The 14142-nt window shown below is 40.4% G+C and overlaps 1 protein-coding gene across 1 annotated transcript in view; it reads right to left on the minus strand.

Moving 5' to 3' along the window:
* Window positions 1-13782, minus strand: part of LOC138648741 (solute carrier family 22 member 6-A-like) — a 58879-nt gene extending 45097 nt beyond the window's left edge. Inside the window, exons 1-2 of the mRNA XM_069738591.1 lie at window positions 13514-13782; window positions 5835-6650 (exon numbers count right to left, since the gene is read on the minus strand). Coding sequence (XP_069594692.1) covers window positions 5835-6212 — 378 coding nt within the window. The 5' untranslated portion in view covers window positions 6213-6650; window positions 13514-13782. The remainder of the gene's footprint in view (window positions 1-5834; window positions 6651-13513) is intronic.
* Between the last annotated feature and the right edge of the window lie 360 nt (window positions 13783-14142).

Raw genomic sequence — 14142 nt, forward strand, 5'->3', positions numbered from 1 at the left:
TAAAATAATAATTACCTATTTATTAATGGCATATCATTTTTCAATAGAAATTTTGTACAATATATTTGTTAAAAAAATCAACATAGTTTCAGTATGGTCTGCTTCTACCAGACAATATTCACATGAAATTAGTGTAAATTGAATCTGTCACCAGAATCTACTATATAATTGTCTAAGGGTCACTTCCGTCTTTCTGTCTGTCCTTCTGTCTGTCACGGATATTCATTGGTTGCGGCCTCTGTCTGTCATGGAATCCAAGTCGCTGATTGGTCTCGCCAGCTGCCTGTCATGGTTGCCGCGACCAATCAGCGACGGCCACAGTCTGATTAGTCCCTCCCTACTCCCCTGCACTCAGCGCCCGCTCCATACTCCCCGCAGTCACCGCTCACACAGGGTTAATGCTAGCGGTAACGGACCGCGTTATGCCGCGGTTAACTCACACCTGCCGCCGCCTTTCCCGCTCCTCACTCCTCCGGTGCTAAAGATGGTATGCGACAAGGACCTTCCATGATGTCACGGTCATGTGACCGCAATGTCATCACACCCTGGGACCGGAAACTGGCGAACAGGCAACAGAACTACAAGGGGTCCTCGGATCGGAAGGTGAGAATATGTTTATTTTTTATTTTTTAACCTGTGACATACGTGCTGGGCAATATACTACATAGCTGGGTAATATGCTATGTGGCTCTGTGCTGTATACTACATCACTGGGCAATATACAACGTGGCTTTGTGCTGTACGTCACTGGGCAATATGCTACGTAACTGGGCAAGATACTACGTAACTGGGCAATATACTACGTGGCTGGGCAATATCCTACGTGGCTGGGCAATATACTACGTAGTTGGGCAATATACTATGTAACTGAGCAATATACTACGTGGCTGGGCAATATACTACGTCACTAGGCAATATACTACGTGGCTGGGCAATATACTACGTGGCTGGGCAATATCCTACGTGGCTGGGCAATATACTACGTAGTTGGGCAATATACTATGTAACTGGGCAATATACTACGTGGCTGGGCAATATACTACGTGGCTGGGCAATATACTACGTGACTGGGCAATATACTATGTGACTGGGCAATATACTACGTGACTGGGCAATATACTACATGACTGGGCAATATAATATGTGACTGGGCAATATACTACGTGACTGGGCAATATACTACATGACTGGGCAATATACTATGTGACTGGGCAATATACTACATGACTGGGCAATATACTATGTGACTGGACAATATACTATGTGACTGGGCAATATACTACGTCACTGGGCAATATACTACGTGACTGGGCAATATACTACATGACTGGGCAATATACTACGTGACTGGGCGATATACCATGTGGCTGGCCAATATACTACGTGGCTGGGCAATATACTACGTGACTGGGCAATATACTACGTGACTGGGCAATATACTACGTGGCTGGGCAATATACTACGTGGCTGGGCAATATACTATGTGACTGGGCAATATACTACGTGGCTGGGCAATATACTACATGACTGGGCAATATACTTCGTGACTGGGCAATATACTACATCGGCTGTGCAATATACTACGTGACTGGGCAATATACTACGTGGCTCTGTGCTGTATACCACGTCGCTGGGCAATATACTACGTGGCTGTGCAATATACTACGTATTCTAGAATACCCGATGCGTTAGAATCGGGCCACCATCTAGTATGATGTAAAAGTTGAACAAATAAAGATATAGTAAGATGCAGTGTGTCACCGTATGGAAACACCAGTGAACTTAAAGGGAATCTGTCAGTTGGATTTTATTATTTAATCTTAGAGCAGTATAATGTTCGGCCAAAGACCCTGATTCCAGGGATATGTCACTTGATCAGCAGCTTGCTGCAGTTTCAATACAATCAGTGTTTTATCAGCAGGAGATTATCACTAGAAGATTAGGTTTCACAAACCAAGTAGTTGAGCTAAGCTGTGTAACCCCGCCCCTCACCACTTATTGGCAGCTTGCTGTCAATGTATACTGTAAACAGGTAGTTGCCAATTAGGGCTGTGGGCGGGGTTATGCAGGGTTCAGCATTTGAGCACTGCTACAGCTACAGCAGAGAAAACAGAGATTTTATAAAAATTACACCAAGCAGCTCATTAAGTTATACATCCACAGAATCAGGGTCTCTTCCCCTACATCACGCTGCTCTCGGGATTCCATAGGGAATACTGGCTGACAGATTACCTTTAACCATTTAACACTGAGAGAGTGCTAACAGAAAAAGAGACTTCCAACCTACAAGATGCCATAAGCAACTATTACCCTGTGGGATTACTTAGGTTGTCCAGATAATAAAAATGTTTATAAAAGGCTCAGAAATGCTTTTTTTTTTTTTAAAGCCATACTCATTTCACCGTCACGCCATTGCTCCTGATCCAGAGCTGCCTGGTTCCTGCTGATCTATAACACCCACTGCAACAGTGATGTCTAAATTTAAAAAATGTGACCTCTGCAGCCAATCACTGTGCAGAGGTCATATGTTCTAGTGATTGACCACAGTGGTCACATGGATTTGAGTCAGAACTACATAGCTACAATAAAAATTAGAGACAGACAGCATAAAAAAGGAATAGTAGAATATTGCTGAGATGGGTATTTTTATGACCCATTTTAAGCCTTTTTTTATTTTACCTGCTGGACAAATCATTTTAAAGGGAATCTGTCACTATGTTTTTGCTACCTTGTCTGAGAGCCGCATGATGTAGACATAGATCCTAAATCCAACCATGTATCACTTAGTTTACTGGGTGCAGCCATTCTGACACAATCAGAGTTTTCAGATTTAACAATGCAGCAGAGCTGAGGAAGCTAACCCCGCCCACATCAGGCCCTCACTGTACATAGCAATAGACAGTGAGCTACTTATCACAGGAAGGGGTGGAGTCAGACCAGGAAGCATGCGCTTCTGCGTCCAATCAATGATAAGCACCTGATGCTAAAACAATCATTGCATTTTAAACAACAGGATGGAGCTTGATAAGAGAGGCATCTCTGACATCTATGTTTTAATCCCTACCTCATTCTGTCTTCAGATCACAAAGCAAAAACCTACTGACAGATTATCTTGGAAGGGAGGCTAAAAATAGAAATCTTGCATTTTTTTTCCACACTCACCACTGGGACTATTTTAGACTATCTTCCTGGTTTTTTTAAGGAGATCCATATGTACATGAACAGGCTCTGACCCTAACTTTTGTATTGATGCATCTAATAAGCATGTGCTAAGGTCCTTGTCAGGTGTTATAGAAAAACAGGGATCGGCACTGCTTCCATTCACACTATGTGCAACAAAACAGCAATGATGAAACCAAGCTGATTATCCGTCTTGATGGTGTTCACCAGGAAATAATCTAAAAGTGATGAAAGGAGATAATGAGGCACTCACCACCGTGCCTTAAAATAAGATTTTGGAGACAGTGTGGCTCATTAACCTCTGTTTGAAACCGCAAATAAATAAAGCTTACTTTAACATCTGGTGGTGAGCGCCCCATTTTCTCTACTTACATCTTTGTCACACCTATTGTGATTTGTGGATCCTGTGTTATCAGCTGTGTACAGAGGAGTAACCTGTGATTATAATCCTGCCTCTGATGATAAGGAGCCTGCTGAAAACTCTTCCTGAAAGGACGCGAAATATGCATCTAAAAAAGTCTCAAGAGGCCAGTTTGAAAATTGCAAGATTACTAATTCTTGTTTTTTCCTAATAAAGATCTTGATTCTTGATATAAAAAACCCATTGCCAACATTTTTTAAAACATACCGTAGATGTAACCCAAATCTGTTTTAAACAATAGGTCAGTTTCTGATGGTAGCTTCCCTTAAGGCAATTTTTCCATACTTTGCAAAACTACTATATTATCAGTAAGATAACCTATATATCAAGCCGACACCCACAAAATGCACCGTAAATCAAAAGATTAGCATATAGGGATGCATTGACGTATAAGAAAGGTTAAGTGCAAAGATAATGAAAATCATATAAAGAAAGGCACCAACTAAAACCAAAGTACTAAAAAGTGAAAAACTTTATTGAGATAACAATAAAACATGGTATAAAGACATGAAAAATATGTATAAAATACATATATGCCTGTGGGATTACCTGAAAGACCATGGTGCCACCCACCCCAACGCGCGTTTCGGTGTAGTGCCTCCATCCGGAAGAAACACACGTTGAGGTGGGTGGCACCATGGTCTTTCAGGTAATCCCACAGGCATATATGTATTTTACCTTTCACAGTATTTGCTCTTTACCTTTTTCTCCTATTGTGGCGGTCAGCCTCTAGGGATCTTTTCTGTGCTTCCGGTGTAGATTTACCTTTGGATATATTTTTCATATATACTACATACACTGGCATACCTTTTAGCACAATGCACTTGCACTTTTGAGCAGTCTTTTATGGTTACAATTACTTATTTGGTCTGTGGTTCTCTTTACCTGTCTGTTTACCGTGGTTCCATCAATTGGTTTACCACTGTCATTTCCCTGTAATTTTTTACATTTTTATACCATGTTTTATTGGTACCTCAATAAAGTTTTTGACTTTTTAGTACTTTGGTTTTTGTTGGTGCTTTCCTTTATATGATTTATATTATCAGAAAGGCAGGAAGGTACTTACAAGTGCATCGGGTGCATTCCATAAATATGATCTTATGTTACAAAGTTAAGTTATTTCAATATTCTCATGACTGTTTCAGACTTCTTGTAGATAAGATACGGAAACTAAGGCTCAACCATGAAGTGAAATCCTGTATAAACTATCTTGTTCCCCTTCTTGACCCTTTAACAGCCAGAAAAGGGATTTATGTGCATAGCACCCCTTAACGCATGAAGGTTGTGGAAGATTGACTATCCCTGCGTCTATTCATGTGCGCCAGCACCGAGAGCCACACTGCCAAGAGGATATGGTTACAGCCACCACTCTCTATAGTGAACCAGACTCTAGACTGAATCAGTACCGATGCCAACCCTATGACTTAAAGCAGAACCTTGTTAGAGGAGGGGGATAAAGCTAATTTCCTCCCAGCAGTAAGGCTCTCAGTGCTGATCAAACACTGACAGTGTGAACGTGGCCTTTCTATTATCACCTATACACTGGATACTAGTGGATCAGTGGGGGGTTGACTGTTGGGAACCTCACCAATCCCCAAAATGGGGCTCAATTCCAATGAGGAATTTCAAAGCCCCTCTCTTGGGATCAGTTATGGGGCTCCATTCCAGTGAGGCATTTCAAAGCCCCACTCTTGGGATCAGTTATGGGGCTCCATTCCAGTGAGGCATTTCAAAGCCCCATTCTTGGGATCAGTTATGGGGCTCCATTCCAGTGAGGCATTTCAAAGCCCCACTCTTGGGATCAGTTATGGCGCTCCATTCCAGTGAGGCATTTCAAAGCCCCATTCTTGGGATCAGTTGGGGTCACAGCAGTCAAATCCCCACCGACCCCAAACCATAAACCACCACTTATCCTTAGGGTACATATGACTTTGTTTTTGAAAGGCAGGATGAAAAAAATAACACTGATACTAGCAAGCATCTTATTAAGCCAAAGTGGAAAGACTAACTATTAAGCATATTGCCATCTTGGCGAATACTGCAACCATCAAGAGTCTGTGCCTACAAGTGTACACTGAAACCATTCTTCTAGGTTATCCAAGTTTAGCCTGTGACTGTAGTTAAAGGTGAAGCCTTGTCCACGATGGCAATGTATGTAGCTCTGTGAACATTGTCCACGCTACATTACTATTTCCAATAGTTGGACACTGTTGTATTCGGAGCTCAGCCTTACCTCGGTAATAATGGTTGACGTGAATTCTTCTCTATCATATTCCCATCCCTTTGTACAAGATTTTGTTTCTGCATCTGTTGTATTATGGAATGTTATATTTGATCCCACCGGTCTCCACTGTATTTCAACAAATTCCAGACATGGCGCTGGCCTTCCTACTTCATCCACCGGGCTGAACAAGCTCTCCCAGCCATCTTTGCTACTGTTAAGTATCCCTGTATCATTTATTTTGCACCAGTGGTCTGGGATTGCAGCAGTGAAATTCTGTAGAAGGTTATGACTTGCCATCAATAATATGGGAATACAGAGCAAAGTCATTTGTGTGAACTGGAAACGTCCCATTCCTCCAATTTTCTCCAACAGATCAGCAAACCCCATGATGGATAACTCAAGTTGACCTTTCTAACGCAGGTTCACGAGCCAAATATGGAAGCAGATTGTTTTCTTAAAGTAGATAAGTCGTTTTGCTTTAGAAATTCAAATATAATAATAACTTTTCCACAACGTAACATAAAACAATTCCACCAGAAATCTCTGTGTTCTGCATTTGGTTTTGCGAACAACTCATGCCAACATTTCCAAAGCCATTCTTAAACAGGATTAGAATACAATCCTCTGTTCTCGCTCGGAATTATGTTCTTTAGTCTTTCAGTATTGAAAACTCTTGAGAAAACCTTAGATAATTACTGCTGGCTCATTAATAATCCTTGTGTTTCTCTTAGATTTTTCTTGATGAAGGTGTTATAATGGAAATAGCCACAGTTTTGTTTTTACACCACTTTTTAGAGATCACTTCGGATTCACCTTTTATGATTCCTAGAAAAGCAAACGTCTTTGTTAACTTCAAAGCTTTTAGGGATGCAACAATATTCTTCTTCAAATTAAAATAATTCTCTATTTTTCTTATTATAATGAGATTTTGTGATTCTACTTTTTCATATTTTACTTTTTTTTTATATAAATAGGAAAACAGGTTTATTAACAGCATGAAATATGTACAGTTCTAGAAAAAGTTACCTTGACTCAGAAAACACAGCACTAGGATATCATGGCACAAAAAGTGTAATGCAATGTGATATCAGTTAACGACTTCAGCAATGTTAAGCTATCATTGTGGAGACAAGATGGTCAGTACGTGCTCTCACCAATGACCTGGCTGTCTTTAGGAAGACCACACGGGCCAGGGCTCAACCCATTGAACGCCTATACTCCTTCCCCGTGGGTAGAACACTACTCAGACAACACAGGGTGAGGGTACCACACTCCAGTAAGACTTTATTGGGTCACCAACCGTCAGCAACATATAGTACATTCCCAGCAAGAATACAAGATGGTTTGCTGGGAATTAGAACCTCCGTGACTTTGGGGCATTCAGATCCAACTACCTCAAATAGTAGCACACTGTTTTTGGAGGGCACCTACAGAGAAGAGGTAGCAGCAAGCTTAGGAAGGTGACCTAGCACAACAAGGTATGTGGCCAGGTGACTTGATTGTCCCAACCTGGGTTCTCCAAACAATTTCATGGGCTCAGTGATGGGCAGTGGAGCAGATCTGTATTCCACCAGCTGGCATCGTGGTTCCTGGGGTGACATCCTGTAGAATCAAATCAGTGACAGGGGAAGTCCCACAGCTCTCATTTCAGGACATTGTCCCACATTATTGGGGGAGTTGGAGGTAGGTAATTCCTCATTGTTCGATTGTTCAATTAGACTGCGTATTTGTACTCCATGTTGTGCAGCAGGCTTTCCACAAAATAACCTACAACAAGGGTCAATGGGCAGTCTCGCATGAAACAATGGCTCATGTTCCTTGAATTACTGAACAAATGAACAGTGTATCTGGCATAATTAAGGGGATGAAGGAAAACGCCGAAATGCGCATCGGGGTGGACGCATCCTCGGGACAGTCCTTGACCCCCCCTTTTTTGGTCATCTTCCATCTGGTATTATACAATGTGATATTGTGACAGCATGTTAATACTTCATACTAGTTAAGTGTTATATATTGTTTGACATATACCATGTGGTCACTATTGGATTACAAAATTATCTAGACGGGAGAGTCCTCAGTGGTTGATACCTTTTAATAGCTATCTGAAAAGATGGTAACAAATTGCAAGCTTTCGAGACTACACAGGTCCCTTCATCAGGCAAAGACTAATACAAATTCTGAAGAATCACATACTTATATACAACACACAGCACAGCATATGCTGTGTTGTATATAAATATGTGATTCTTCGGAATTTGCTTTAGTCTTTGCCTGATGAAGGGACCTGTGTAGTCTGGAAAGCTTGCAATTTGTTACCATCTTTTCAGTTAGCCATTAAAAGGTATCAACCACTGAGGACTCTCCTGTCTAAATCATTTTCTATCTACTGGCTAACACGGTACCAAGTTATATCTTTCCTGTATTGGATTACAGTGTTAGTATATGCACAGGCACTTTATAAATATCTTTTCACTGAATCTTTTTGTTACTTACTGTACCTGTTCTATGGGGGGTCTATATGAATTTTCACCAATCATTGATTTTTTTTTTATATAGTTGCAGCACAGCACATATACAGTGGGGCAAAAAAGTATTTAGTCAGTCAGCAATAGTGCAAGTTCCACCACTTAAAAAGATGAGAGGCGTCTGTAATTTACATCATAGGTAGACCTCAACTATGGGAGACAAACTGAGAAAAAAAAATCCAGAAAATCACATTGTCTGTTTTTTTAACATTTTATTTGCATATTATGGTGGAAAATAAGTATTTGGTCAGAAACAAAATTTCATCTCAATACTTTGTAATATATCCTTTGTTGGCAATGACAGAGGTCAAACGTTTTCTGTAAGTCTTCACAAGGTTGCCACACACTGTTGTTGGTATGTTGGCCCATTCCTCCATGCAGATCTCCTCTAGAGCAGTGATGTTTTTGGCTTTTCGCTTGGCAACACGGACTTTCAACTCCCTCCAAAGGTTTTCTATAGGGTTGAGATCTGGAGACTGGCTAGGCCACTCCAGGACCTTGAAATGCTTCTTACGAAGCCACTCCTTCGTTGCCCTGGCGGTGTGCTTTGGATCATTGTCTTGTTGAAAGACCCAGCCACGTTTCATCTTCAATGCCCTTGCTGATGGAAGGAGGTTTGCACTCAAAATCGCATGATACATGGCCCCATTCATTCTTTCATGTACCCGGATCAGTCGTCCTGGCCCCTTTGCAGAGAAACAGCCCCAAAGCATGATGTTTCCACCACCATGCTTTACAGTAGGAATGGTGTTTGATGGATGCAACTCAGTATTCTTTTTCCTCCAAACACGACAAATTGTGTTTCTACCAAACAGTTCCAGTTTGGTTTCATCAGACCATAGGACATTCTCCCAAAACTCCTCTGGATCATCCAAATGCTCTCTAGCAAACTTCAGACGGGCCCGGACATGTACTGGCTTAAGCAGTGGGACACGTCTGGCACTGCAGGATCTGAGTCCATGGTGGCGTAGTGTGTTACTTATGGTAGGCCTTGTTACATTGGTCCCAGCTCTCTGCAGTTCATTCACTAGGTCCCCCCGCATGGTTCTGGGATTTTTGCTCACCGTTCTTGTGATCATTCTGACCCCACGGGGTGGGATTTTGCGTGGAGCCCCAGATCGAGGGAGATTATCAGTGGTCTTGTATGTCTTCCATTTTCTAATTATTGCTCCCACTGTTGATTTCTTCACTCCAAGCTGGTTGGCTATTGCAGATTCAGTCTTCCCAGCCTGGTGCAAGGCTACAATTTTGTTTCTGGTGTCCTTTGACAGCTCTTTGGTCTTCACCATAGTGGAGTTTGGAGTCAGACTGTTTGAGGGTGTGCACAGGTGTCTTTTTATACTGATAACAAGTTTAAACAGGTGCCATTACTACAGGTAATGAGTGGAGGAAAGAGGAGACTCTTAAAGAAGAAGTTACTGGTCTGTGAGAGCCAGAAATCTTGATTGTTTGTTTCTGACCAAATACTTATTTTCCACCATAATATGCAAAAAAAATGTTAAAAAAACAGACAATGTGATTTTCTGGATTTTTTTTTCTCAGTTTGTCTCCCATAGTTGAGGTCTACCTATGATGTAAATTACAGACGCCTCTCATCGTTTTAAGTGGTGGAACTTGCACTATTGCTGACTGACTAAATACTTTTTTGCCCCACTGTATATTTTCATTATTGCTCATTTTTTGATATTATAATTTTGTTTGCTGCTATCATTTTAACTCCTCATTTTAGCTCGTCCCATGTGCATTGCGTTCTTTTCTTCCCTGTGTATTTGCTTTCATTCGCACCGTATTTTATCTATTATTGTAGGTGGCACATATCCTCTTTACAAAAGGGCAGGTATTAGCGACAGACAATATTTGGATGTTTGCATAGAAGATACTACCAACAACAAATAATGTTTGTCATTTGATCTCGGCAAAATTATCAGGAATTGAAAGTTCATACAAACAACTGTTTGGGACAATATTGATCCATGCAAAAAGTGCTTCGATTGTTTAAATCCCAGCTATTTCTTTCCTACTAGTAAATCCCAAACTCGGTGATATAATCTCCAAACAGAGTAATTTAATCTGACACCTTAAATCAGATGATTAACAAGAACCTACAATGAAGATATTTGTAAAGCGCTGCGGAATATGTTGGCGCTATATAAATAAAATTATTATTATTATAGGGGAGTCATGATGATTCAAAGTATCATATATAAATGCTAGAATTTATTAATGTAATGCGCATCCAATAAAATACTATAAATGTAAAAGCAAACAAAATGTCAAACAAGTATCAGTAAATACACAAGGTGATATATTTCCCGAAAACAAGTATAACAATATTTAGGTAAGTATCCCTAGTTGGACAATCAGTGGGAAAGAGATACCGTTAGCCATGATGACATCAAAGAGACTGTAATCTCAAAGCCTCGACGCGCGTTTCACTGCCACCAGCGGTTTGGTCAGGTCCTTAAACCATTAAATGGGTCTTTTTCTCTCTCTCTTCTTATATTATACGCATAGTATTTTATTGGATTAATAACTTATCATCATGACTCTCCTATCTTCATTGTAGGTTCCTATTACTTATTTTCAATTTGGGGATTGCAAAACTATTCTCTGAGGACACATTTAGTATAGAATATTAACAAATCTGACATGATGCGATTAACTCATTTACATACATATGGCTCCAAAGTAGCAAAAAATTCTATCAGTGATGAAAATCAGTACAAAAATTATTATTGAAAAAATGCCATTTGCTTTCCAAAATAAGTGTTGCCACTAAGATCCGATCTCCATTTCTTTCGAGTAAGGCATCATTCAGACACCTTTTACGTGTTTTCACGAATAGAACACTTACATGTAATAGTTCATATCTCCATGTTTTTTGAGGACCTAGCGCCATAAAAAAACTCCCCAAAAAAACAAACACGTCCATTTTTGATCATAGTTGCTGATCAAACTTGCCCTTTTGAATCAATGTGTCCATCAATGACACCCTATGGGTCAGTGCGCTGTCCGAGAGAAAAACCGACAGCACACGTACGAGTCACGCGGAAGTGTGAATGTAGCCTAAAAGCTCCAATTATAGCAATGTAGGCTTATTTACCAACTATAATAATAATATAATTTATAACAGGAGTTATTAGACTGTTATAATGATCAGATCTGATTAATGTGGACTAATATCATTTTTTTATCAAGTAGAAACAAAATCCACAGCTAATTAATTACTTTCCTATTTTTCTGATAAAGATTTAGAGATCCCCTTCATAGACATTCAGGGAATGATACAATTATTGCTGGAAGTGTAGGAGCTTTCTGCCTATACTGGCCATAGGTGGTCCGGTGGACTGTTCTTTACCGATATCTAGAGCAGTAGATTGGAGCTACTAAATCAGCTTTGCACAGGTCACTTGGCTTTTTCTGTAATCCCACCACCAGTATACCCATGAATGGATGAGAAGGGATTAATCCCTTAGGGCAGTGTTCGCCAACTCTGGTCCTCAAGAGCCACCAACAGGTCATGTTTTCAGGGTTTCCTTAGTATTGCAAAGGTGATAATTGCATCACCTGGACAGGCAAGCATTCAATCACCTGTGCAATACTAAGGAAATCCTGAAAACATGACTTGTTGGTGGCTCTTGAGGACCGGAGTTGGGGAACACTGCCTTAGGGTATGTGGACACGACATCTTTTTCAGGAGGGTTCCGCTCAAAACCCACCTCAAGAACCACTCAAATTAATGAGCATTTGCATTTCTATATGAAAACGACTTGCTATTCATATGTTCAGTCTCTTGATTGTCTTCAGGTTTCCAAAGACACCAAGGGGTCAAATAAATCGACCCGACCGTTCTTTCGGCATTTTCCGTTCTGAAGACACTATACTTACCATATAAGTCAACGAGAAGGCTCAAAAGACTCCCGGATATTTATTTTCAGCATTTTCCCAGTGTTTTTTTTTATTTTGGAATGGAGAAAAAAATGACTGCAAAACACTAGTACAAAAGACAACCCAAAAAGGATGGAAAAATGTCAAGAAAAACTCTGCTAACGAAGAGGTTAGGAAACGACCAAAAAGAGGCAAAGATGACATTTTCAGCTGCTTGTAAAAGATATCGCGTGCAACTATACAATCGGCTGATTCGCTGCAGGCATCAAAAATATTATTATTTAATAGAAAATTTGGAGCTGTGTATCAGAAAAATATAGCAGTGACCACTGTGAGGAGATACTACTAAGGCTAGGGTCACATAACTGTTTTTCTAAGAACATCGGTCCTTTATGCAAATCTCAGATCAGAGTGTGATCCGATTTTCTCAAAAGTAGGGAAGAAAAAAAAATCTTCATCTTCCCCATTCTGTCAGTCTATGGAAATCGGACAGAACCTGGATGTCATCCAAGTGCAGTCCGATTCTCTCTATGGACAGATAGACATGAATGGCTGAGAGCTATTCGATAATTGGATGCAACTTGGTCATGCTGTGATTTTTTTTCCTCGGACCAACTCAATTCGAGGAACCATGTGGGTAACATGGGGACAAGGACTATCCGTCAAAGAGATTGACAGCGCTCGTCCAATTTTTACGGTCTTAACCCATTACTTGCCAAACTAAAATTTTTACAAGTACGGATGTTTCAGAAAAGGGCGTCCCAATATTCATTTAAAAATGGCAATGACATGATTTCCTATTTTGAAAACATTCATTTTACAAACACAACACAAAAAATTGGACCCAATTATAAAAATTATAAAATCTTAGTTGCTAGAAGCTAAAGATTAGGCGTCCCAAGAAAAGGACATTGGTAGATAATGGGTTAATGAGCATAAAATGCCGGATCGAACAGCTACATGGTGTTTAATGGTGGAGATCAACATTGTAGATTATCGGCATAATTATTCGTATGAACATTTGATTGACGTGTTCATAAGTTAATCATTATATTTAGCTGTGTCAATAAACTGAGCTGCGGTAGACATTTCTCATATCCTGTATCCAGCAGACTAAAAAGGTGAGAGCAGAAATAAAAAATGACAAAGAAATGTATAACATAGCAACAGTAACTGAATGATAATACATACTAACATAATAAATTACTCGAAAGTTAAATGATAGTAAAACAAAACAAAATAACTTTATTTGAAGTTGATAAGTAAAAATCTTACTTGTAATGTTCGATCAGTTGTCCTTCGAAAATCATCTACGAGGGTCCACGGAAGGTAACAGGTCCCTATGGGTTACTCCGAGACGTACTGAATCCAGATCAATTGAAGAATTTGTGAACATTTATTCTACAGCCCAATCTGCTCTGCTGAGAACTCGCAAAGCTTCTCTTGCAAGTCGCAGGCGACGCAGGTATTTCTGTCTCAAGGTCCTGATTATATAGAGTCAGAGTCCAGCAGAGTTAAAGTATCACAGCGATCAGTGGGGGATTAATGAGAGGAAGCTTAAAATGTGGGGAATGTACTGCCAACTGGGCAAAGTGCATGGGGTACAGAGTGTCACAGCTGCCAGAACCATCCGCTGTTCTCTATGCTCAGAGGTCAATATTTCTGAAAGTTCTGTATTAGGTAGCCATTATTGTGAGAGCTCAGACAGGGGTAGACCTATCATTGGCGCATCCACACAAGGGTCACTACCGCCACCAAAGCAGGTGGAATTGTGCATTATGGTGAGCTATTGGCGTAAAGGTCCCAAATATTGTCCCTGCACAGGAGCCCTCTTCTGCCTGTACTGTATCTGCCCCAAAGATCAGACATTGGGGCAGAGTTACCAATCCTATCTAATATATCGA

This window comes from Ranitomeya imitator, chromosome 9 (genome assembly GCF_032444005.1).
Source record: "Ranitomeya imitator isolate aRanImi1 chromosome 9, aRanImi1.pri, whole genome shotgun sequence".
Taxonomy (NCBI): Eukaryota; Metazoa; Chordata; class Amphibia; order Anura; family Dendrobatidae; genus Ranitomeya; species Ranitomeya imitator.